The sequence below is a fragment of the Fusarium oxysporum genome, chromosome 6 (assembly GCF_000149955.1).
Source record: "Fusarium oxysporum f. sp. lycopersici 4287 chromosome 6, whole genome shotgun sequence".
Classification (NCBI taxonomy): Eukaryota; Fungi; Ascomycota; class Sordariomycetes; order Hypocreales; family Nectriaceae; genus Fusarium; species Fusarium oxysporum.
The window spans coordinates 1,888,253-1,915,430 of NC_030991.1; the positions used below are offsets into that span (position 1 = coordinate 1,888,253).

The 27,178-nt window shown below is 43.9% G+C and overlaps 5 protein-coding genes across 5 annotated transcripts; 2 read left to right on the plus strand and 3 right to left on the minus strand.

Annotated features, from left to right (window-relative positions):
* Positions 1–669: 669 nt before the first annotated feature.
* FOXG_19732 (uncharacterized protein) lies at positions 670–1,068 on the minus strand (the record flags this gene model as incomplete). Its single annotated transcript, XM_018399997.1, has 1 exon — positions 670–1,068. The coding sequence occupies one exon, from the start codon at positions 1,066–1,068 to the stop codon at positions 670–672; it is 399 nt and encodes a 132-aa protein (XP_018244652.1).
* Positions 1,069–6,946: 5,878 nt separating this feature from the next.
* FOXG_19733 (uncharacterized protein) lies at positions 6,947–7,777 on the minus strand (the record flags this gene model as incomplete). Its single annotated transcript, XM_018399998.1, has 1 exon — positions 6,947–7,777. The coding sequence occupies one exon, from the start codon at positions 7,775–7,777 to the stop codon at positions 6,947–6,949; it is 831 nt and encodes a 276-aa protein (XP_018244653.1).
* A 776-nt stretch (positions 7,778–8,553) lies between these two features.
* On the minus strand, positions 8,554–9,252 carry FOXG_07286 (uncharacterized protein; the record flags this gene model as incomplete). Its single annotated transcript, XM_018385892.1, has 1 exon — positions 8,554–9,252. One exon carries the CDS (start codon positions 9,250–9,252, stop codon positions 8,554–8,556), a length of 699 nt encoding a protein of 232 aa, XP_018244654.1.
* A 2,491-nt stretch (positions 9,253–11,743) lies between these two features.
* Positions 11,744–12,736, plus strand: FOXG_07287 (uncharacterized protein; the record flags this gene model as incomplete). Its single annotated transcript, XM_018385893.1, has 3 exons — positions 11,744–11,812; positions 11,962–11,998; positions 12,051–12,736. 3 exons carry the CDS (start codon positions 11,744–11,746, stop codon positions 12,734–12,736), a joined length of 792 nt encoding a protein of 263 aa, XP_018244655.1.
* Positions 12,737–24,644: 11,908 nt separating this feature from the next.
* Positions 24,645–25,466, plus strand: FOXG_07288 (uncharacterized protein; the record flags this gene model as incomplete). The annotated part of the gene is made up of 1 exon (XM_018385894.1): positions 24,645–25,466. The coding sequence occupies one exon, from the start codon at positions 24,645–24,647 to the stop codon at positions 25,464–25,466; it is 822 nt and encodes a 273-aa protein (XP_018244656.1).
* Positions 25,467–27,178: the final 1,712 nt, after the last annotated feature.

Consider the following 27,178-nt stretch of genomic DNA (forward strand, 5'->3'; position numbering starts at 1 on the left):
AAAGGACGTATATTATCCCTATGACGAGAGATATTACGTCTGAAAAAGGAGGTTATTCTAGCTGGTCATATCGTAAATCCCTGACGGAAGGTCTTCTTCCTTTTATTGATGAATTTGGTGATTCCCAACAGGATAACGCGCGTGTACACATCGCCAAAGCTTCAAAAGACTGGCTGCTTTTACACGGCATTATTCCATTAAATGGCCTGCACATTCCCCTGATTTAAATCCGATTGAGCATATATGGAAGGCTTTAAAGGCCAAATTACGAAGAATTCATCCTGAATTTATCAGACTAGGCAAAAGCGAAGCTCACAGGAAATTACTGATCAAATGGATCCAAGAAGCGTGGGAGGCGTTGCCTGACCGACTGTTGTTGAAGCTGACGACTTCAGCTGCTAACAGACTTCGGGCTTGCAAACGGGCGCGCGGATGGTATACAAAATATTAATCTACAGACTCAGGGCTATTAATTGATATATGAATGAAGCTATTTTGATAATTAATTGCTGTTCAATTGCAAAGTGAATTAATATGTTGAAATAATTGGTGTTGGTGGGGCGGGGTGATTCCAGACTTTTGGCCTATTATTTTAGCCTAATGATCGTCTCCCTACTAGTGTTCACCTTTCTGCCGCCACTGTCTCCTCCAGAGTCAATCTTATACTCTTCATCTTTGCCGTTTAGTCCTTGCACTCGCACTTCCAGCTCCTCCAGTGCTGCTTCTTTTTACCCATGGCCTTGAATGCTCTATTGCCTCCAATGTTATGCTGTCGCCAGGCTGACAATCGGATTTCTCGTATACCGTGCACTCAAAGCACCGTACAAGCGATTTAGTGCCTCGGGAATTGACATCAAAGTCATTGACATTCTTTGGGAGGTTTTTGCAGTCGCCTGGTTTGCCAAACCCAGTGAATGATTTACCGTGCCTGAGATCGAGTCTGATCAGGTTGATGCCTGCCTCACACTTAGGTGCACGGGTATCGAGCATGTCGCTATCGTCAATGACGGCGGCATTGGCTACTCCAAGGCCCAAAGCGACAAAGGGGAGAATATAAGGGAAGTGCATTGTTGGCTGTCTTGAGGTTTTTAGAAGTTGGGTTTGTGGCTCTTCTTCTCTGTGATGTATTTCTTGAGATGCTGCAGTTTGCGATGAAGATTGGTTTAAGATTGTCGAGTAATGCCTAGGTATTTATAATAGTCTGTCTCTGCACTCCCCTTCCACATGCATTTTCTCTGTCTTTTACGTTCGCTCACCAGCTAGTTTTCAGCTCACTATACCACCCTTTTCACTGCGAGCTATCAGTAGCGATACTTCTCCGTTCGTAAACGCTGAGGACTGCTTTGGGCTCAGCCTCTCCGTCCTAGAGCCGATGCGAGAGAGCTGCAACCACCACTAGGCAGCTGCGACGCTTTCATGTTGTTCCATTATGGCTTCACTGTCGTCCAACAGAGGTCTAGAACAGGTGAGTTATTTTTAGTCTTACCTTGTTATGTATTAAATTTGTCATTGTTGTTAATCATTCCACAAATTAAGATAGAGAATGAGGCATGGCTGACGGGAGTTTCGCCTACCGGTAGAGCCCCGATCAGTAAAAGGTGGCTATTAAAAATACTGTAGTCAAGGTCAGATAGTATGGCAGCTGACGCTACAGTATCCCCTCCACTCCATATCTATTTCTGAATGCTTTCCCTACCCGTGTAAGAGTCATGTCCGTGTAGTCAAAACGTCATGCCCGTATAACAATTCCCTACTCAAGTAGTTGCAACCTCTTCACCAATACGAACAATTCTCCACACATTGGGAATGTAAGCATCTCTCCTCGAAGCTCACCTCTTACTGTGTTATTTATAATAGTTGAAGCCCACCTCCGGAAGGTAGCAACCTCAGACGGATGGTAAGTCCCTGCAGTTGGCACAGCTATAAGGGGTGATATACGCTGGTTTGTATTGATAATCGCGAGAATTAGCAGTTTATCAATTGGTAACTTATACCTAAGATAAATGTCGAGATGCTACTTAAGGGTAACAGCCTAGCCATCTGTACTTCAAGCGGAGCTCTTATGATTATCCTTGGCGTAGGGTTGAGTGGTGTGAGTAACTTCTTCTAGGGTCCAAGAATAAATACTGTGAGAGGGTGGTACTGTAGGCTTGGTATGGTGTAGTGGTGCTAGTATATTTGCACTGTATCTCCTTGAGTTTTCGGATGCTTACGCTCCGACCCTTCCGTACGGCTGTCTTACGGAATACAGTGTTTATCACCCCCGGTTGGTTCATCGTCATGAGGGTGTCATGTAAAGCACTCGACTAGTGGCTGTAAAACCCATGAAAATCGAATGTGGGAGATCTACAGTACGGAGTTTGGTGAAAGCCATTCTTATGTTTCTCCACATGTCGAGGGCCCGAGGTATCAAGGAGATGGCATTCAGAATCCTGCACCCTTATTAAGAATTGACTTTCTGCCACTGTGGGAGGACAAATAAGGGCTCGTGGTTGTATGCCGATGTGACGAAAATACGTGTTGCCCTACTCCACCACAATCTCAGCTCCCACTGGATTCGCCTTGGATGGGAGGCTACCTACTGTGACTAACCAACCTACACGTATTTCATAATACTGTAAGGACTCACGAAATTCGACCCGACCGGTGGATCCCCTTAGTGGCGGGCTAGCCTAATTCGGCCGGTCACACGATGCGGCTCTTCCCGGCAGATATCAAATCGGCATGCCGATAATCAGGGTTCAAATCCATACCACGAAATCCACATATGGATCCATAATGTGGATCCATATCCATTCCATTCCATTCCACGTGGGCTTCAGCATTTCCATATCCACGCCACGAAGCCCCTTCCACATGTTCCACATGTGGAAATCGTGGAATATTTTAGGTGGGGTTCGAAAATACCTTGATTTCCTTGTGAAATCCCGCATATCCTAAGTACTTTCTATCACCCACAACAACACAACATCGATTTGCCACCCCATTTTCCTCCGTACACAATGAGTCCATTCTGGGGGCTTCACTGTTACTCGCGTTACTACCCCAAATCGAAATGGCCACTCCCCATCCTACCAAGTCAACCACATCCGTTCCAGAACGAACAGAAGAGGACAATCAACGGCTCTTTCAGCTCTACAAAAGCTGGATCTTGACGGAGAGAGACGGCAAGGCGCGTCTATAGGTATATCGGTTCGGCTACGAATATCCAGCATAACAAGAAACAGGAACGTCGGTGGGTGTGTTGCCTTTGCGTCAAGCAACGGCGGATTTTAATGGACCAATGACAAAAACATTGACGTCACCGAGGGCGGGCGGGACCCATTAATTACCATTGTTGGACGAAGTAGGTTTCCATTCCACGAATTCCACAATATGGATCCATTTCCATAATGGATCCATTTCCACCCATTCCACATCGAAATTATTAGTCAGCATCCATATCCACGCCATATTCACAAATGTGTCGTGGAGTGTCGTGGATTTGAACCCTGCCGATAATCTTCGTTATGGGCATCTTGATTACCTCAACCCATACTTCTATAGTTGAATGAAGACATATGGCTTCGTGGTATGTAACAAAATGCCCCTCGAAGAGCGCTCTATTAATATACCAAAGCCAGGGCAGGCTGTCCTACCTGGTCGCAAGAAGCCTAGCCCGAAAGTCAAGCCGATCCAGGGCCGCAAATATAAAGTGGAAAAGCCGGTTATACCTCCTCTACGCGACTGTATATACTGGCAAACTTGACTAAAATAGATGACTAATATTCCTGCTTATCCTGGTCATTTTTAACTATAATCAATTAATTGCATTGAACTTCAAACCAGTCGCAACGCCGCAATTGTAATTTTCTGTTGCAGAAAATGAAAATTCAATATGTCCTTACTATAATGAATTGATGCATGTGCTTAAAATCCATTTTACTAAACAAATGTTAGGGGTGACCTGAATCTGTTTAGGTTAAATGGATTCAGATCGTCATTTCATTAGCGCCTTTTTTTTATATGGGTATTTAAATGGATTCGCAGCTGAATCCGCCGCGCAGCTAAAATAGGATAGGATAGGATAGGCGATCTCTCTTCTGGCTGCTGCTTTAATGCCTTTATAATGCTTCTTTAAATGCGGCTTGACCTCCTTGGTGACATATGCATTACGGCATACTATACAAGTCACAAATGGAAACTCGGTTAATTTGATAAATGGTAACATCTTGGCTTCTTTGATTTTACTTGAATATGGGATGAATGGTTTGTTTTTATAACTATTTACTTATCTTAATTTTACCCTTGTTAAACTTGCTTTTGTTATTACTATGATACTAAACCTTAAATCTTGTCTGACTCGAACCTAGACTATACCTTGGCTTAGGTCTAAATCTGATCTTGACTCATCCCTTTGGCGGGTGAAAGCCCTTTCTTTGCTTATCCTGCCCCTCACTTGACTCCTTATGTCTGATGATAATTGTGAGGCCTCAAAAGCCTCACTTCAGCACCTTGAGCTGGATTGACATGTGGTTTAGTGATACTTAAGTCGACCTTTACGTACTGTCTGGGTTACAATTAGCCATTTGTTTGGAAAGAGTGGATGGAATGGTATTTCCAGTCAACTCTGGTTAAAAGACGGGACATGATGGCTTGAACCACTCGCTGAGCCCATATATGAATGCCACGTATGAGTTAGCGTCGATCTGTTGCAGTAGTGTCGCTCTCGACCAATACAATCCACTATGGTTGAGCTGGCGTGAATAATGATTTAATCATAGGACGCCGCTATGATGCTACAGTACATAAGCCTCAGATTCCTTTTTTCTTAGCACTTGCAATAACAGTAGTATTATACTTGGCACACTGTGTAAAAGTTGGTGCATGTGATGCATAAACTAAATACCATATGTGATTGTGACCCTTACTTGCCCCTCATATTACATTTAAGGTTTTCAACTTCTGTAACTACATGACCGTCGAAGATTGGATCCACGCCGTGGAAATATGGGGGAAAAACCCGTATCTCGTCTGTCGCCAAGCTGGTGCTGTGCATCCAGTGAACCAGGTTATCTCCAGGCTATCCCCTGATTATCCTCATCTGAGTGTCGATCTACGATTCTCGAGTCTTGGACCGCAAAACAGGACTTCCATCAATTAATATGTGTACATACAGAAGAAGTCGTCGCTTGAAACTCATGATGCTCATCGCCAATCACAAACACGGCAACTATACAGTACCATTAAACCCATACGTCATATTATATCCTGAATTTCTCTGACTAGACTGCAGATAATGAGTTGATTTCAGAATGATAATATTCTTAAGACCATGTCCTTTGTGGCGCCACTGTCATGCTTCCATGTGTTGGAGGCCAGAAGAACCTTGAAAATAACCTTGTTGATCACTGGTGCTGCTGTCATTGTCATCTGGCCGCGGGGCTGTAGTTATGAGTGTGATGCCCGTACCCCGATTCTCTGAAGAGGACCTTTGCCATGTCAAGTTATCCACTATTTTATATGCCTGTTTCGCAATGTACTGTTGAATTAGAGTACATATGCAATCGTTATGCCTCAGAATTTCGGATTGGAGTTGGGAAACGTTCTCCTGAAGGTCGTTGTAGCAAGCAGCAAGCAGACTGCTGGTTTTTGGAAGATGCGGGTGATAGTTGAGTGGTAACGAAGCTCGGCTCATCCATCAAGCCACCAGCAATTTCACCATGGAAGTAATGCTCTGAAGCTGGGTTTGGGAGAGATGAAGCTTGAGAACTGGACGAGTTTGTTGGGAAGGATTGATTAGAGGAACTTATCCAATGCCATGAAATGAGGTATTCGGGCAAGTCTTGCCAGGCAAGATCAAAGAAATATTGAGTGTCAATAGGTCCATCACTTTCGATTAAAGAAGCAGTTGGGAAGTAGCTGTTTTCTGCTAGGGTTGCCGCAAAAGCCATAATCCGTGTATGATGGAAATTTTCCTCAATCTCTTTTCGACTTATGCCATGAATTGATGCGTGACACTTGGTGGTTAAGACTTGAGTGGTTAGAGGTGATGAAGTGTGCACAGACATTCGAATTAAACGAGTTATGGGACAAAAAAGTAACTTATGGTGCTCCAAATAAGACTTTAGGCCCTGCAGGGCTGCGGCCGTATGGGAAGCCAATTGATCATCTTGGTTTGCCTCATGAATTACCCCTACCCCATTATAGACGATGATGGCAAGGCCTGGTTGTTCATCATACTGCGGTGATATACATCCGACTCAGATCATCTGATCTGCCTGTTCCATGCTGCCTGCAATTTGTAAACACCATCCTCGATGTCGATCGAAATCGACAGAAGCTGTGCCCGTCAAGGCCGGTTATCCGCCAAAATATGTCGATGGCCTAGTCGCAGTCTCGACCTTTAATATTGGCTCTCTGCTCGGGGCCGCAATAATTTAACTTTTGACTATGGGTCTTATGACGATAGCATGATTTGATATGATCCTGGTGCTCTCTCCAACCCACCCAATTAAAATAATGTTATGGCTCTCTTATTAACAAGACCGCGAGGCTCATTTCTACACAATTCCCGACCGTAATTACCGCTCTGAATATTTTCCCTCTATTGGCGCAAAATAAGGTTTTTAATTTGTGTTTGGGATTTTGGGTCGGAAGATAACTGAAGTAATTCGGAGAAAAGGAAAACTAACTTCTCAGCTCATCTCGTACAACAACAAATTGAGATATGCATATTCGGAAGAGATTGAGGGCCCTCTATCAACAAGCCCCTCTTTCAACCAAACATGCGCCGCTACTTCACCTCATCTCAAATTCCGCGCACCAAACAAAACACTTCACCTTCATTGCAGACTACAATGTTATTGGTACCATGATTTCGCCGCGTTATTCCATTACCCCCCGTTACATTCCAGAAGGCCCAGGGAGTTATCTCAGGCGTTATTGCCGTCCTGACACGGACTAATTATACCTGTACCCAGCTGCTGGATGATGACTGATTAGATATCAAGCCGTCCACAGATTTGAGTGCTTCACTTGCAACGTATCGTTGAATGAGAGCACATTCACAATCGCCATGCCCCAAGAGTTGGGATTTTAGTTGGAAAACCTTCTCTTTTAGGTCGTTGCAGCAAGAAGACAGTTGTTGGTGCCGGTCTTGCAGTTCTTCCACCTGGGCGGTCAAGGAATCTTGTTCATCCTGCTTGCGAGCACGACATTTGGCAGCAGCCTGCCGGTTTCGCTCCAAGGCCTTCATGTAGCGGTCGTTCTTAGCCCGGCTCGGCTCGGTTCTCCTCCCTTGCGCATCCTTGGTTTCACAAAGCAGCCGCCTGCTTCTCGTCTTTTTACCTGGCTTAATCCCCTTGGAAGACTCCAATGTTAAGTTAGACAGGCTCGAGTCTAGAAAAATGGCGTCGGTTGGGCTTCTCTGGCTGTTATGATGGTTTTCTGAACCGTCAGGTGTCGTGTCCCAGGTTGAGGGAGCTTGTGCTGTTGAACGATTGTATCCATTATATTGCTGGATAGTAGAGGATATGGACAATGCAGAGGATGGATTTGAAGCGTTCTCTAGACTCGCCTCTGCCAACCCACTACCAATGATATCATCTTTGATGTGGTACCCCGAGGATGGAGTCGAGAGATATAACGCTTCGGAATTGGACGAGTTCATCGTGGAAGAAGCAGTTGATGAAACAATCCAATGCCATGGAATCAGATATTCCGGCATATCTCCCCGAGCGCAATGAAAATAAGACTGGTCTTGAGCGGACCCATCCCAGTCAACAAGGGAAGCCATGTCAAAGTCGGAATATCGAGACTTTTCTGAAGATGTAAAAATAAAGCCTGCCGCGATCTTTTTCACAGATACTTAAGACTTCAGACCAAATCTGAAATCTTAGATGACCAAACCTGTGTCAAAGGCAGTTTCAGAGCGGCGTGGGTTAATTCGCGAGAACGAAGGGTACAAAAAGGTGCAAGTTGACTCAGCCACCAGGAAACGAGAGCAACTTGAAGCAGCTGAGTGCTCACTCCGGGGATAAAACCATCGACCGCTGCATGAAGCCATAGATCCTTTACTCTTTTTATTCTAGGACTGGCAAAGGCCAGGGTCCCCGCTTCGATTTCAGGGGTCGCCTTAACCCCAACGCAACCTTGAGTGAAGGTCTGACCATGCTTTTTATGGTACGTGCGGCGACATGCGATAACTCTCAGCTCTCATATCTTATGAGCTGTTATCTCTATATGCCCAAAGATAATCGCCAAGATACAAGGTGGAGCATCACACATATGGCACCTCTAAATCGTGAAATTCAGTCGTGATCTGCGTCACATCAGATCACCGCAATCCTGAGTTCTTGATGAACTAAAGGACTCATGACAGTGATATGACATCGCATGGTTACCTTAAAAATCTGCAGACTACTGTATGCAGGCTACGATCTATAGGCTTTGATGAAGCCATAAAAACGAGTTATCAGGTAATGATCTGATGCCGGCCGTTAGCCGCCCCCCACACGTGGAAATTATTGCTTCACTTAAATTCTTTGTGACTAAGCTAAAAATAAGGGATAACTAATCAGCTTTTCTTCTAAAGTCCACAGCGAAGTTAATCTCTGAATTGTTGTCCCAGTACTCCTGACCATTCACAGCATATCGCACGCAAAAGAACAGAGGATTCAGGACGAACTCATCCAGATCAGACATGGCAATCCCGAAAACGAATTTGTCATACTCTTGCCCCTCTCTAGTCCTCGCCGCACGGTAATAATACGCCGGCGTCTCTGAGATGGTCTTCCAATAATCCCGCGTAAAACGGCAAACAATGGATTTCTCAAAGGCCAAGTTGGCTACTGCGACGAAGCCAAAGAGAGCCAGATGGCGCCCTGAAAAGTAGAGCCTTTCTACTCTCACAGGCATCGACTTTCGGGTGCTGTCATTTTCGGGAAAGTTGAGTGCGACAGCCTCCCATCGAGGCTGTTTGATAATTTGACTGCTGGCTAGATGTTTATGCACGGTTGAGATTTCGTACGCAGATGATCCAGTCTTCCAAATGTTGGCAGGCTTGTCGGACTTGAAAAAGTAACAGACTTGTTCCAGCTGCGAGTGGAAATCAACAGTCTTGGGTAAAGCTGGCTTTCCCTCGCCACCGCGATGACCACGGTCACTGCACATGCGTAGAGCTGGATGAGACTGCCACCAAGTCTCTTTATTTTTCTTAGGGGTCATTCTTTCATTCATGTGTGATAGCTTCGCTATAGCTGGGACGCTCATACTGTGAGTCTTGCCTCCATAGGTGGAAATGTGGCTCAGTGAAGAATATTAACTCCAACAGAAGGACAATGGTGAAATGCATGAGCTTACGGACAAACTGTTGAGCTGCCCTGTCTGAGAGGAATTTGACTAAGGGTCATGTGCTGAGGATTATATAAAAGTCCGGAGACTGCTTTTTTGCTGGTCCTGTAATATATGACAAACTCCGAAATCCACGAGCAGTTCCTTGGAGGTTGGTAACTCGGCAGACCTTCTGATCGGGAAGCCGGGCTTCGGTGACATAATGAAGCATGGGTAGTGGTCTCATATCGATCTGACAACTTTATTTACTAACTTTGGACGTCTCGCGCTTTCGGGCTATGTGCACTGATTCAATATTAATGTAACCACACAGATTCCCCTCACGATCATCACCGTCAGCGCTAGGATCATCAGATCATGCTGACCAGCCAATCACTACTTTACGTCCTGATCACAGTACTCACACGCAAGATTCCAGTCCGTGCTAGCATTTTGCCGACCCACCACAATCCCTGGACCCTGGAGCATTCACTAAACCCCGCCATTGTATGCACCCAGTGCATCTCAGCCGCAAATTTTTGCGATTGCAACATGCTCTGATCGGCGAGTTGGAAGAGAGAGAATATGATTCTCGACTCTGAGGGTAGGTGAATCTTAGAGGCTGCAATCTCCTGATTTTATATCAACAGAGCATCATGATATGACCGGGTCATTTTTACTTACAATCCAGCCAAGCTGTCCCTTCTCCCTATCATCCAACCCCCCCCTCCCTGCCTTTTGCGAATACCGTCGTTGCGCATCACGAGTCTCACGCTTGTCAAGATACGAACCAGGCTCGATTCTAGCCGGCCGTATTCCTCCAAGTATCTGGCAAATGAGCATAAATTTCATTCATCTCGACTGGAGATTTGTTCAACTCGACTTTTTTCAGTCAACATACCAGATTTCACTACAGTTTAGGTCTGAAATTATTCTCCTACGTTGGGCATTGACTAGCCCCTCCTGAACCCTCTACTGTTACAAACTCTATCAGAACTTAACTGTACTGTGTGGTCAAGGGATTGCTGGTCGCCGGCTGCATTGCGGATCGGTTTGAGTGTCTAGCCTATCCTCCTGCAAAAGCTGCGAACTATCCCATACGCATTTAAGATTTGTCCTGGCCGTTGATCTGACCAATAATCGATGTCCGCACTGAACTATATAACAAGCTTAACCCAATAACGGGCCTGGAGAGGCCTCCCTATGGCGTTGTCTAGGAAGCGGGGGTAGGCGAACCGCATCTCGGGAGTGTCACAATCTCTACAGCCCACCGCCGACACGTTAATGTTCATCGATGAAGAATGTGGGCGGCCCTGTGTGCCAAAATGACTACCTGTTCAGAGGGACACTAAGAAAAAAGGACATGCATTTTCTCCAAAACACGACTCTTATTATAAAACAAGCCAATATCCTCGTTGCTTCCAGGATAACCAAGAAAATAATGCTTTGCATATCTCACGCATCGAAACACAACCCATACAGACCTCACGAATGTAAGAATTCTAGGTCGTTACAGCTAGGATCTTCGTGTCTGGGCGTCATGAAGGAAACCTGGCAGGAGTGACGGCATTACCTACATATACATAAGCGGCGATCAAAAAGTCTCTTTACCAGTGACTAAAACATACTAGCCAGGCACCAGCTCTTATGAGAAGGGGTGAAAAAAAAATAAAAAATAAAAAATAAAAAATAAAAAATAGAATAAGAAGACTTTCGAGGATTATATTGTCACCTTATTGCTGTAAGGATCAGAAGTCGGACTAGAGTGGGGCTGAGGGGCATTTGATCGAGATTACAGAGAACGAGAAAGAAGTCGACATTTGACAGACGGTGCTTGAAGCCCGTACCCACGTGAGTACAGTATAAATCATCCCCCTATATCTTCATCTAGCTTGGGACTTACTTGGATGGTTTCTCTTATTAAAATCCTCAAAGCAATCTTGAGAGAAACGATTAAAATGAACAAGTGATTACTAACACTGTAAAAGGCGGTACATAGGTGCTTATTAACACAAATCAATGTCAGATCAACAATTAGGGGAGTTGATGGTATTGCTGGAGTCTAGACCATTCTTCTCATCTTTTTCAAAGTTTATTGTACCGTATCAAATCTACGTAGTATTCGACCCCCTTCTGAAAGGGGCACCAGATGACCCTCCAAGACTGTTCACCACCACCCTACCTGAGTCCGATTTATCAGAATGGTGGGAATAGCTCAGCCAACTTGTAGGGCCCATGGCTGAAGGAAAGGGTGAATTAAACGGCGGGGCCCGACGGCCGCAGGGGTGATGGATTTCGCATAAGAAATATGACAAGCAAACCATCAACATCGTCCGTCGAACAGCAATACTACATTGCTCAAGTTCCTTTTTAATTTTATCGTCCGTCTTACGCATATCGCTTGCGTAAACTATTTACAACCAGTTCCTTTATGGCCACCTACGATTATGCGACTGATCTTGGTGGGCTTTACTGGAATAAGGAAGACAGCCTAGTCGAGGTGCGTAGAGGCTGCTACCAACCCGGTTCCACCTCTAGGTGACATTCAATTTGCTTCCATTCTGGCCCTTCTGTTATTGAGACCAAATCATTATTTTGATCTCATAGCATCTAACATTCCTCGTGTCGGTTATCGCTAACAACCCGCAGCCGTCTTTTGACTCTGTCCTCAACCAATCCAGTCAAGGTAGGAAGCCTCCCAACGTTATAATGTCTCATTTGACGCTCATACAGCTTAGACACCCTTTTAGTCGACACTCCATGTGGAACCAAGGCATACGATCTTTCGACAGCTTACACTGATCCAGTATTTGCATCATTTCAAGCCTTGACGGCTTCGCCCTTTGTTGAACCGTGCACATCCGATTTTGCCTTCTCTAATGTCGGCTCATCTGTAGGCATTGACGAAATCGTCGTTCAGTCGGGTTATACGGCAGGATTTGAGACTATGGAAGGAAATTCCACCGGTGCCACGTCTGGCACAGATGAGAAGACAATCTCGGCTCACTTACCCAAGGAAAATAGCATCAGGGACAACTGCGACGACAACTGCCAAAACAGCGAGGGGTCCCTAAACCCGCGCGCAGAGGTCAAATTGCGTGCAGCATCTCGCAAGCCAAAGATATCTCGAAAGAAGCCAGCTATTGACCCAAACACCCAGCAAGCTCGCGAGTGCCACAATAACATCGAGAAACAGTATCGGACCCGTTTGAAGTTGCGCTTCGAAAAGTTGCTCACGGTACTGCAAGCCTCACGGTGGGAAGACGAGAGCTCAAGAGAGGTAAAGTCTTTGGAAATGAACTATTGCGTTAGCAGAGGCGACGTTTTAGATGCTGCGAGCCAGCACATTTTAGATTTGGAGAAAGAAAACAAACGGCTTTCATGCAAAATCAAAGAGCTCAGTCAGGGTTTGATGGTTGGTTAGGAAAAATCAAGTCTGGATAAAAGCCTCCCCGACTTAAGGCTGCGTGGTCGGTGACTTATAGCTCGTATGTGCACTGGACTCGATAATTAGATGGATGACGGTTTAAGGACATTACTTACTGGGGCTTGTATAGGAAAATTAATTGACGCAGCTTTGTAAGCCAGCCATGCCTAAAGAATGCCCTTTATAGCTTGTGTCCCGTAGATAAGCAGTGAGTAGACCGAGGAGGTGTCAGTACCTGGTGTCAGTATCGGTTGCTTGTGACATGGGTCTGGGTCGGCTGATACACCACCAGGGATCAGCTAAAACAAGAGCTTCCGTCTGGAATAGGAGGTGCATACACCCAAGGAGAATTCTGGTCTATAACCGCAAGGGCGCAAGGGCGAACAAGTTGATCACCGGAGCCCAATAAGACCAGTGAGCAAGGCATTTACGACATTTACAGTTCTATCATGCTTCAATAAAAAGTTCGACTTGCACCACCACCAGACCCCGACACTCGACTGCCCTTGTGCTAGCGTGCCGTCTGTATGGTAGTCAAGTCTAAGTTGTCAGGGTCCAGATCTAGAACCTATGAATCAGAAGATTAAATGCGAAACCAATTAAGGCAAGGAAGGATTTACCATGGAACAAGGCGTAGTGAGAAACGACTAGGCTAGGTATGAACAAGAAGTTGCATTTGTGGGCACAAACCTTTTATCTAACGTACCAACCCTGCAACTTCACCACTTCGTGATCCTGGCACGTTCTCTTTTGGGTCCGGATTAACACTTGGCTCGTTATTTACGGTATGAGAGGAACCAGGATATTCGCACCGTCTATGCATGGATGCTGCCGTCACAATATGGACAATGAATATGTATAATACAAACCTACACATGCCCTAATGTAGAAGCATCATCTGCCCGATGATCCGATACATGCGCTTGGCTTGGCCTGTGCAGCACAGGCTTGGATGATGTAAAATTAACTGCGCATATGGGGCATGTATCATGTTTCGTAAGGTACCACGTAGCAATACAATTTGAGTGGAAAGTATGCTCACACACCAGGTGACGAACCATATCAGTATCCTGAATACCCTCTAGGCATATCGCACTAAACAGGGAGGTGAGTGATCAGTCAAGTACTTCTTACAATAAATAAGAAAAGAGGACGTACCACGTCATGTCCGAACTCAGCATCGCCCAAGAGACGTGCGCTCCGTCTATAAGCTCCCGTCTCATGTCTTTGCTTGTCTTTTGGGGAGCAATAGCATCTAGATGAGGCAAATCTCTATCTTCAATGCTGGTGGATTCTGTCGATGCAGATCTCTGGGAGGTGCTAGGCCCTTCTGCGCCTGCAATCCTGCCATATCTCACCAACCCATATAATCTATATTGGTATTAGGCGACTGAATAAGTACGAGTTTCCAATGCTTTAGAAATATATACCTCGGAATACACATGAGAAATAAAATCACCACAAGTAAAAGTGGCATTGCCATGACTGGGAGCCATCCCAGTAGTATATGTTTTGAATCTCGGTTATCAGAGTTCAGAGTGGTAACGGGAGAGGTATTGCTTATCGCAGGCATGACCTCTACGTGTAGGGCGTATCAAAGGAGTCTGTGCCTTCCAAGCAAAGGCACACAGGCAGCCGACAGAGTTTATGTGCTTGGAATAATTCCAAACATGGCAGGTCCTGTATAGCCTGGCCTTACCTTTTAGTTTGGGTCAAGAGCGTCATGTCCCTCTCGGTTGGATCCGCCCTATGATCTGATGGACATAGTCGCCACGTCATCCTCAAAAATTAGTCAAAAAGACTATCTCTTCGAGCGGCACAAGACTGTAACAGGTCACTCGACCCACTTCATCCCAGCTATTCGTATAGCAAACCCAGTTTTCTACTAGCCAAACAAGCAGAAACTGCTGGAATAGCAGCAGTGGCTCTGGGGGTAAAGACTCTATCCGAAATGACCGATCTGGTAGATGAACGGGCCTGAAGTTGTAGCCACGATCAGGAACTGGGTTATTGACTGGTCGGCATGTGATATCAGTCGGCTGATCACGGAGGTTATGATCTACTCGAATGAAGCTATTGTCATCATACACGTTGGCTGCTTGGCTAGAGAGTTGTTCGATATCCATGACAGCTCATTGAATGGATTGTATGACAATTTCAGCGGGGTCGGTTTCGCTAACGCTTGAAGTCACTACCATGTACCCCTGGTTGCGTGGGGGCCGTGTGGGGCTCAGTACGGAGGTGTTGCCTTACACCAGTCAAAGGGATACGTAGATAGGAAAGAAGTATATCTTGAGGTGCTATCCTTAGGGTTTTGCACAGGATCCAGATATTTGAAATAACGTCCGTCACCCAAAGACTGGCCACCCCCACAGACCGGCGACCTCACTTTTAACCCAGCCACCCAATTTATATGTACTTTAAACAGTCATAACTCTACCAATTTAATTCCAATTAATTTCAAACTAACGCCAATCAATTCAAAATGCCTTCTTTTACTGAAAAGGATATGAGCGCCGCTCTTCAGATGGTTGCAGAGGGTATGTCAGTGAATAAAGCAGCCGAAGCTAATGGCATCAACCGTTCAACGCTCCAAGGTCGGATCAAAGAAAGTACAACACCAAGAGAAGCCTAAAAACCTCGCCAAAAGCTCTCTGATATTCAGGAAAAACATCTGCGAGACTGGATTATTATTCAGGCTGATTTAGGATGCCCTGCATCACATCAGCAAGTCAGAGAGTTCGCCAGCAAGATTGCCGTCCGCAACGGCTTCCCAGAAGGCGTCGGAAAGAACTGGTTACAGGGCTTTTTGGGACGAAATCCTGATATCAGGACTTTAAAAGGCAAGAAAATTGACTCTGATCGATATCAGGGAGCTTCTTCTGAACTGATAAAGGCATTCTTTATGCTCCTGATGTGTAACGGTCACACCTAACCACTACGCCATAGGGCAAAAGATTGGGCTATAACTGCTATTGTAGCAATTACAGTGGTGTGTACAGCTGCTTATAGAGCCTTACAACGCTATTACGGGCACGAATCGTAACATGATGATGCCGGCGATACGCCTAGTCAAGCAGGGGAACAGATACAACGTCGACGAAGTTGGAATGATGGAAGGAATAGGAATGAACGGTCTATTCCTTGGTCATCAGTCAAAGAAGTCAGTACTTATTCGTCAGCCTGGTTCTCGTGCCTGGATTACAATTCTCGAGTGTATCTCAGCAACCGGGAAAGTCCTGAGACCTACAGTCATTTTCAAGGGGAAAACGGTCCAACAACAACATTTCCCTGAGGATTTTGACTTCCTAGATGACTGGGAATTCGCCTGTAGTGATAAGTGCTGGACGAGTAATAAATTGGCATTGGTTTGGTTGAGAAAAGTCTTTATTCCATCGACGCAGCCTGAGAATCCAAAAGAACCCCGTCTTCTTATTCTTGACGGCCACGGAAGTCATGTTACAGAAGAGTTCCTTTGGGAATGCTATGATAACAATATATATCTGTTATTTCTTCCTGCTCACGCTTCCCATGTCCTTCAGCCACTAGATGTTGCTGTTTTTGGTCCCCTGAAGAGAGCATATCGTCGACTTCTTTTAGATCTTGTTTCTGTCGCTGATGACAGTCACGTCGGCAAGATTACATTTCTATACACTTACGACAAGGCTCGGAGAGAAGCTATCACGAAGTCTAACGCGATTGCCAGCTTCAAAGCCACTGGGCTGTGGCCTGTCAATCTGGCGAAGGTCCTGATGAACCCGATGGTCACAGAGACACCTTCTCCCGCTGTCACAGCGAATTTGCCGGTTAAAGAGCAGCATTCCAGTCTCCTGAAGACTCCCCAGTCGTCTATACAGCTTCGGCGAGCTCTAGACCTAGTCCCAGCTTCTGCAACGCAAGATCCGACTATCAGGCTGCTGTTCAGGAAGATTGGTAGTCAATTGGACCGTCATAACTTCAATATTGAGCAGCAAAATAGACAAATAAGTGTTCTACAGCGGGAAAATGAAGGAAATCGACCGAAAAGGCGTAAAAAGGTTATCTATAACCCAAATGCTGAGTTCGCAAAGATTCCAGCGATCAAGAAGGCTCGTGAACAGATGTGGAGGACTTTACAGCCAGAAAGAACAGCAAATAGGGTTAAGAAATCAAAACTTGAGGATCTTTGTACTCAGTTTCATTTAAATATTCACTAACTAAATTTCTATTTAATATAAAAAATGTGGTGTTGAGATAATTAGTTAATTGATCATGATATCCGGTTCTTGGTGTTTTGGCCGGGGTGGCCGGTCTGTGGGGGTGGCCAGTCTTTGGGTGACGGACGTTACTACGCCTAGGCGCGCCTCCACTCCTGAACGCGTAGGCGGCCTCTATTTCATACGCAACAAATTCACCCTGCTTTACCTCCAGCAAAGCTGCAGAAGCTCGAAATGCTCAGTCTTTATTACAGTTTGCCGGAAGCAGCTATTATGTGTACTAAATGCGGTTTTGCTTTGAGTGCTAAATGCGAAGCCGGACTCAGGAGCATTTGAGCCGACAGAAAGGATCTACCTATGAACAGGTCTTACCTTCTATTACCCGTCCAACCATTTTTGGCCTGCCTGTAATCAGTTTTTGGTTATTGGCTGTCCGTTTTCGGAGCACCACACCGGAATTTGACTGTACATTAGCTCTCAATGGTAGCATTCCTCCCACCGCCTATGATTTTCCTTTTCAAGATGGGTGGCTTTCACGGATTCGGCATTTTCCCGCTGGTCATCGGTAAGAATCTTGCACCTTACTATATTATGACCATTTCAGTCCACTCAATTACCTCAACGCCAAAACCAACTACACACATCTTGCATGGCCTACCTCGAGCATTCATCACTTGTGCTTTTTCTGTTATTCATTGTTCATATTTAAAGTCTCAGACGAGCATATTATACTAAAGAAATCCCAGAAATCGACCACCAAGCTTTGTTACTAAATTGCGAGTCTTGTCAACAACTAGAATATCAGTATGAACAGATTCTGCGGCCGAAACTTTATCCCAATTCGAGCCCCGTTCATTTGGCGTGGTGTACACAAAGTTATCCTCCATATCGCCGCCATCTTGCTTATGAGTTGGTTGATTTTTAGGCTTCTAGGTAATATTTTATCAGACAAGCAAATCAGAGATGAGAATGGGGCAATATATCATTGGGGACAATACGAGCCAGAATATAAAAGAAATTTGAGGATTGTGGTGTTCGGCTCGCCTGATGTCTATGGCAACATTCGAGACTTTTCCTCCAAGCGCAAGCCATGGACGGAGGAGTTATGTCACAAGGTAAATCATCATCTTCCAGGTTGTTAATTGTTTCTCTAACTCAGGGATAGCTCAAATGCACCACATATCTATCGTTTGTGCCACAGGATCAGCCAAGCAGAGGTGTTGTCAGTAATGACCTCTACGACAAAGGAGTCCAGGATCTTCTCAACATTACGAAGCACACGGACGTGGAAGAGAAGCCTGCTTTAGACTTTAATTACATAGCTAAGCATTATCCAACTCCATTCGAGGTTCCCGACCTAGCCAGTCAAGTAAACCACTTTCTTACGACGCCGGCACAAAAACACATATCACACGCCACGATTTGGATTTTTGGTTTCGGTACATGGGAGATTTGGAACATGGCAGCAATGCCAAGAACTACGTCAAAGGATATCATCACATCCATGGTCAGATCTATAATTGATCAGGCTGAAATACTCTATGAAAAGTCGCTCGACCAAAAGATCATTACCGGCTCTGACTCTTGGAGAGAATCGAATGGGCCTCTGACTGAAGAATCAACAGCATCCAATACTTTGAAAGAAGTTACGAGAAGCAAGGCTGGGTGCTTTCTTCTCTTGGTACCTACGTTATTCGACATTTCCCTAACGCCCGGATGGCAAGGTAGATTAAAGCCACCGATGCCTAATAGCCTGGCCGAACAGACTCGAAATGCTGCAGAACTGACCGATTTCTGGAACCAGGAGATTGGTTCTGCAGTTGCCGAGTGGAACCAAAGGACAACAAAAAAGCCCAAAAGGATTGGTTCAAAGCACTTTCAAACACCAAATAAGGGCAAGAAGACCGACATTACCGGGTCGATTCAGCGTAGTAAAGATGCCAAAGATCCAGCTTCAAAGGAACATCAAGACGAGAGTATCTTCCAGAACCTATCCCCTAGACGTAGCGGGCTAGTGATTGAAGTTGGTAGGGCAGTTCTCGACGCCATGGCTGAGATTGAGATTCAACATGCAAAAGATCTGGACTCAACAGGGCAGGAGAAACTAGCACAGAACGGCTCAATGTTGTACTCTGAAGTCTGGACGCCATGTATTCAAGGTGACATAACTGGTCTTACTGTTGATATGGGGAAGATGAAAGCGAATTGCGATGTTGAGAACAAACATCTATTCTATGACTCTTTCACTATTAACTATCTGGCCTCAAGAAATGTAATAGATAGTATTCTACAAGACGTTGAGGGCCAGTTATTAAATTTAAGCATGAAAGGCAAATGATATACAGAAGATAGTATTCTGCACAAGGAACATCGCTTACTTGACTAATGTTTAATCTGTCTTAAGTATTAATATTAGTTAATACCTAGCATTAAAAACGTATAAAAGTATATAAATTGCTAATTGTAAGAGAATAGGCATAAGGTTATGACTAAGTATTTAATCTCTTCTGCTTATGGATTCTTTTTACTATATATTTATAGACAAAGAAATTAGGAGACAGATGTACACTGAATCATTTAGTCATAATAGTATTTTATGAAAGCTTTTAATAAAATGGCTATTAGTCCTTGCCCCTGATGTAACTGCGTCTTGCGCTATAGAAGCTCCTAAGGCTGGGCTGGTCTTAATCAGGAGAGGAGATCCAGAGGTGCCTAGCAGTCTAGGAACAAAAGAATCCATGACTTTCTAGGAGTTTCTAGAACTCCTAAATAGGCTTGTCGGTTTGTAAGTCAATAAGGCCGCCTGCTCAGACAGAAAGATATTAAATCAAGATTTTAATACACCTGGGTACTTGACGCTTACCTCGTACAGCCTCTATGAGTGTTACAAGGGTTTTACTCGGCTAAATTGTAAGGGATTGCAAATATTTAGTATTGCAGAACTATGAGGTTTTTTCCAAATATATATAATAGCTAGATTAACTCAAGCATATGTATTTGATTTCGCATTATCTCATCCTCTAGGCTTAGTTAGCCGCCAAGCAAAGTACCTAACAGACAGCTATAAGCAAATTTATAAACACCGCTATAAATCAAGGTGTATATAGAGTTATAACCCGGTATATTCTTAGTATAATTAATGTTAAGAAGCCTAGGGCCAGAGGCAAGCTTATATCTGCATAAAATGGCGGGAAATAAATATATACATCAAGATACTAGCCTCTTTCGAGTATTAAAGGAGTAAACAGAGAAGCGTACAAGTCTCAACAGGAAACAACATCATATTAGACCCAATATCCGGCCCTAAGAAAACCAGCACTGTCAAGGCAGAGGCGGGCTTATCTAATCGGAAAAACTATAGGTTCTATCGACAAATGTCAAGTAGAAACGGCCCAGGCCATCACCCAGCGATCTAAATAATCTTTCTGAACCAGGCGTAATCAGGATAACAAGAGATATTAAATGCTATTAAAAAGGAGGCTGGTTTAGCCATACTAGTCCTTGGGACCCACCGGCAAGTGGAAACAGTTTATCTGAGAATTTGAACAATAAAAAGCAACTTATATAGACTTTACGCTGCTAGAACAGTTACTGAAACAGGATGCCACTAAGGAGGAGGATATGTTGGACTTGTTGTATAGAGAGCAGAGTATACTGCAATATATTAGATAGACTCTGTGGAAGTATATAGCCATCAGCAGTAGCTTCACAATTTAACTAGGCTCTACATGAAATAGATAAGAGTTTTTTGACTTTTTTCTTTTTTTAAGGAGTCAACGCAATAAGCCCTAGACTACTTCTTGCATAAAGTTCAGGGATTATCGACAGAAAAATAATATTGGAAAAAGAAGTCAGATTTATCTAGTCGAGACATTATTATATATCTCGACTGTTTTACTTTCCCTACGTGTTCTATTTACTCGGATTTAGAACAATATTTTCTATCTCATCATATATATCTCGACAGAGACACTGCATCAAGATACATAGGATAATACAAAGATAACATGATCTGATGCTGTCATATAGCTTTTCATCAAGTAGCTTGCTAACGATAAAAACTCATATTTAAAGCCGGACTATGAGTGTTTTAGGTCATGATGAGATAAAATGATGTATTACATCGTATATCTTTTGCATGCTGCTAAACGAGACCCTTCTGTCTTGTGTCGATCATAATGTCTGGAATCCAATCGACTAAATTTGCCTTAGCTATGGAATGGAGAGTCTAGGAATGAAATATTTAGAATTTTATAAGTTTAATCGGAGGCAAAAGGCTGCAGGGAAATCTGACGTCTGCACACAGATATAACACTGGCTGTAAAGACTAACTATGTCGATTGTTTCATGGCTTAAACCCAGAACCAGGTCTGCATACTGCTAATTTCCCGAAGTCTATTATGACCATGCATTAACTCTGAAAGATATAGGTCAGCTTTGTTGCTAATTGCGTACAAGATATATAATAGGAATGCAAATAAGCCACAATATTTGGTCTGAGCATGTTAAGCTTGATGCTACGTCATACATCACCAAGCTAAGATCTTAAGGCAAAATTCATTAGAATTAGACAAGGATTTGTAGTACATAAGGGCCATTAACTCCTCAACTGACTCTTTCTCAGCTACTTTTATTACCACTCTCTTCAGCTATTATTTAGAACTACAATATTTGCCTTGTTAGCAATCAGTTATTACACCACTGGGTATTATATCTATAAAAGGCTCAGTATAACAACATGAAGGTACCTCTTCAACTTCTCACTGTATGCCTTGGAGCGCCTGCTGCCGCCTACCCCCCAAACGATAAGAAGCTCAGTAGCACAGTTAATGTCGCTGTTGCTCTACCAACCACTACAGCCCTGTCCTGGATGTCTAAATGGTTCTCTAAAGACTCCAACGCATACAAATGCTTCGAAAACCTGAATAATTGTTTGAACAACAGCTTGATTGACAACTCAACTAACAACGCGGCTTGCGCTTCAAACTACATGGCATGTACTAAGAATACTATCATTTAAGAAGAAGATAGGGTCAGTACTACCGAATGAAGCTTTGTTACAGTAAGATATAATTCTAATGAGTGTATAAATTAAAGGAGTAAAGAAAGAGAAGGAGTCATATAGCATAGGCCGTTTCTTTACATCCGTCTTTCTCTTTCTTAGGACAAACGAGTATTATTAGTTTGATGAAAGATGGCATAAGACATAACACTCAGTGATATAATGTGTTACATCTATTGTTGAATAAATAAATCATTATTTGGTTTTATCTTTTAGGTTAAAATTCTATGCGGAGAGATTATAAGCCCTAGGGTTTCATTCTTCTTGAATATACACTAATTCTCTAAAAGCCATCGAGTAGACAGAATATAACTAAATAAAACCTTTTATAATAGTAAATAGTACTAAAACTAGACAGAAATATTAGTTATATCTTAATATAAGATGGGATATATAGCTGTACTTCTTATGATATATCTTCAAGACTCTGACCTTAATACATTTACTTTTTGTAAATCCCACATACCTGCTCTTTAATCTCTTGCTAACAGTAAAATTCTTTCCCTTTCCTTGCACTTACTCTGAACCATATCCTAATACTTATTAGCGCTGCAGTTACATGAGTACTACTAATAATAATCTATATCTTTATATATACTTGACTTCCTCTTCGTATATTATAGGCAACTGTTCCGCGTCATTGTAATTGCTACAATAGAAGGCATTGTCCAATCTTTTGTATTGTGGCATACTGGCAACGTCACAATTCGAACACGACATTGCTACAAAATCCACCAGACTTTCTCGGGCTTTTTGCTCCTGAGATGGTTTAACACCAATTCCGACTGGCCTGTTCAGGGCTAGGAGTGACGTGCAAGCGAGGTTTGGGTTTTGGACCCAAGCCCAAAGACTCTGGCACTCCCCTATGCCCTGGATGTAACGCGGGACCTCCTTAGTTACAAAGATACATAGTTAATTATCTTGCGTATCTAAAGATCTGAGACCTACTTGATCAGCATAAAGGTCTACAGTCCGTCTTGTAATCAAGTCTGCGCTTATGTCATCACAGTCCATTCCCTATATAAGGAAATGGTGACCAATTCTCTCTCACTTTTTGTCACGTTATCGAGCAGTCAGGCGATCTGACGATGCATTCAAGACAAAGCCTTAGGCAAAGACGATATTAACGGAACCGTCACTTTTGCTGGGCTTGAGGACCCTACAGGTCCTTCACTACTTCATCTTTTTAACCAGGCATGTTTTTGGGGATTCCCCTCTTTCAGACACACACTCTTTTTTATTCAAGCCACTAATCGCTTACATGGACACAAGTCAGCTACCTCAACTTAATCAGGTTAACTAAGGTCACAAGAGGGTAAATCCGAGTCAAATGCTAATTCAAGTGACCTCATAAAATTCCACAACCAACTGCTTCTTCTGCGACTATTTGGGGTAAAAGTCTGGGAACGCGGAGAGCTTGCTTTAAGTATTGGGCTTTACAGCAATCAAAGTAAATAGGAGATATATAGCTAACATCTACGATTTGAAAATTGCGATCAGAAAGAAGAATACGCGGGGGCGCCCACTTTGAACACGCATTACAGCATACGGTCTGCCAGTCAGAAAAGATGACCAATCAGGCTACGCCAGTGACAGGTTCCAGGCAGGAGACTTAGATCCAGTTAAAAACAAGAACATACTCCACGTGCATTTACGGACCAATCTTTGAACACAAGAATTTCCCACTAACCCGCATTCGTACAGTGGGATGCAACAAGTTTGAATACCGGGCGTTTATCTTCTTTCGCCGCTAGCCTCTTTGAGCCAGCTACCACGTGCATATCAGCTTTTGCACAGCTAATAAGTATATAGTGATTGGCTAGATTGAGCTTCTTCTTCAGATTAGAAGCAGGCTGAACTCCAAATAGGCTAGACAGGGGGTTATCAGCACTTCAAAAGGTATTCAAACTTATTACATCCCACTGTATTGAGTGTTTAGATGATCTAGAGTTCTTTGGCTGCCCACCTTGTACATCACACAAAATAAAGATCTAAAAATTGATTCGCAGCTAGCCTTACCCCACCACATAAATCACGTAGTAAAATTCCGTAGGAAACCAATGCCGTTTATGGCCTAGTGAAACCTCTCAATTCCATAGTTGTAGACTAAAGGCATACTTCAACCTAGGCTGGATTACCAAACTTGCACGGCCTACGACACTAAATAGTTGGGCTCCAAGCTAGCCTTATTAATTGTATTGATCTCATAAATATGCCCCATTGGGAGATAGTGCCGATGAAATGCAGAACCATTCCAGTCTGTTAAAGCGAACGCACGGATCAGTAGTAAAGCTCGTTCAATCGGCCTAACCCAGTCAGGTCTTGGCTATCGACGGAAACGCCATTTGCCGGGAATGACGGCGCGACAGAGAGAAGAATGTTGTGTCAGGTGTGGATAAGCATCAGTAGACTAGCTTCTTTACCCCCAGGCACTCCGGATCTCTCGCGTGCGGGCATTCATCTGCTCAGAATCACCACCAGTACCACAAAATAATAGGACAGAGAGTATTCAGGCGCTTCTGGGTGTTGATAGTTCCCTTTCTCTCTTCTCCTGCTGCTTCGATCATCAGCTGAACTTCTCGTATAGAGATGTAACATGCAGTCTCCCACCACGTGGATGATAGAACCCTCAGTATTGCCCACTGATATGGAGGGCTGCTCAAGCTTTGGGGCACCTCACTTTCCAGAAGCCCTTTTATGGAAGCAATGGTGGCCGTCAGGCCAGCTGATACAGTTTGACTTGAGGGAGGCCAAGAGGAGCACGTCAGACAATGTTTATACGCAGACTGGCAATCTTATCGACGGCTATTTACATGACTACAACATTGATTCGACACGCCGTCGGCATTACACCAGCCATGAGATGAGTCATGCAAATTCGTGGAACGGCTTGAATTCTGATGTAGAACGTACAACCCTGTTTACGGTTGCTGAGCCTGAGATTTTCAAGGAATCACCTGGCCAGGGCCACCCGAACTTGCCCTCAATCCAAACGACAACACATCGAAAGACAAATTGTTACTCTGACGACCCGACATTTTGTGACTTTACTGGACGGACCCCTCAGGGTAGTAGATATATCGATCCCCAGCCAAATAAAGAGGAAAAGTCGTCCCCCGTTCGTGGCACAAATAGTAGTAGCAGTTTCCAACACGGGAATGATCGTATGAAGAGAATGCGGAAAGGAAACAAAGCATCAGCCAATAAGCTCTACGCCAAGTTCGCCAAGCGGAGGGAAGAACGGCAAGGGCTTGAGTCCAGCATGCAGAACCTGGAGAAGATCCACCGCGATCTTTCTAACTGTGTGGCCAACCTGACATTCGAGGTATATGAGCTTAAGATGCAACTTTTACATCAGTCAGGGTGTAATTGCACCCTCATGCAGAACTACCTCATTCACGAATCAGGTCGATATATTCAGGCACTAGAAGCAAAGTCACAACAAGAAGCCTCACATTGGCGGTTGTAGAATCTGATGCAACTCAGGCAAAGATGAAAATAGTAGTTAGATGGCTTAAGAATTGCAAACACCATTGCATAGCTTGTGGAAAACTCATTATTAAGAGAGATTCTACCTAATGGTATTATCATTTCACGATATTATTCGTCGTTTGAGGACAGGGATCTAATTGGTTTACTTACCACAGAGTATTCTTGTATCGTTTTCTACTGCTTCTTGTCAAAGTTTGCGCCGCAGAGAGGTTATCATTGTCCTACTTTGTTCAATAGCAGCTTTCCTCACTTCAATGCACAATCTGTTTTGTATTTAATCTGGAAGTCAGGAGGGTTAGGTTCGAAGATAACGTCCATGTGTCTCTGATCTTAGGTTTACGACATATTTTGGAAGGAGTCGAGTAGTGTAATACAGCCTGTCTTGTAAACTGCCAGAAGCAGCCATCATAAGTACGGTATGCGGATTTCTCTAAGCCACAGACGAGCACCGGAGCATTGATGCAAAGTATGACACTTTCAGAGTACAAGAGAGCTGTTGATGTAAGCACTGCAGTCTTGATTTAACTAGCTAGAAATGTCCGACGGATCACCTCAGGGCTTAACACCGTGATAAGTCACAGCTCATAGCCTGAGAACAAACTCGGCAGTGCTTGCTAGAAAATCATAGCAAGCGAGATGTTCTACTCCAGGGCTGAATAGGGAACAACACTTAAAGGTCACGGCATATCAGTGCTCATAATTACTTCAGAGTAAGGTCCATACTAGCAACATCCTTCTGTAAGCCAGTCCTGATCCCGTCAAGCTCCTTGCACGAACTTGTTTCAAAAAGAACATGCCCATTCAAGCAACCAGCATAGTCTAATACAAGAAAGTCTGCGTCTAGGCTAGTTATGCTTCATTGCTGGCCTTATACATACCATATTTCCCATCGTTGTTCCTTTACGCATATAAGCAGCTATTATCGGGCTTTCAGTAGCGACTAGTCTCCTTCCGAATACTCAGTGATAAGTGGCAACGCTCTCAGTGTTTTGCTAAGAGGTACTTGTCCATAAGGAACAATTGTTGCAGGCTGGACATTGACGGTCAAAGCCTAAGTCGTCTGGTTTATCAATCAGACTGGTGATATTTGAACGCGATCTCGGTGGCATAATATTGGTGTGCATTAGCTAGTTTCGAGATGCAATGCTGCCGCAGAGTCTGGGATAGATTCCCAAAGCAACCCATGTAACTCAAAAATAAGCATGAAAATTAAAAGTCTCTACTCAATAGCCGCGCATAGTCTTGCCTATTAGCATGCAGCTCGTAAGGAACTTCACTTACTTTAACTCAAACGTTAAAGAATTTCAGTTACCAGTCACTTGGGGGCGACATTATATAAATGCCTGTAAGTAAGGCATCATAAAGTTTGCCAACTAGACTCCAACACAATAACCATATCGTTCGGACTTCCATGCATAATCAGGCGCCAAACACCATCACAATCGAACCCTAGTCCTTAGGTTGCAGGTAAATTATACTCCGCTTAAATCTTCCCGGTTGGGTTGCAAACATACATTACCATATACAACCCCCCTTTCGACAGCCCCACCCTTTCGTCAAGCAAAAAAAAAATAGCACCACCAAAATTCGTCAACTTCACTTATACGAAATTTGGCCAGAATAAATAGCTACCTAAAAGAAGCTTCTTTTATTGATTATATAAATGAGTGGAGATAATTATTTTGACCC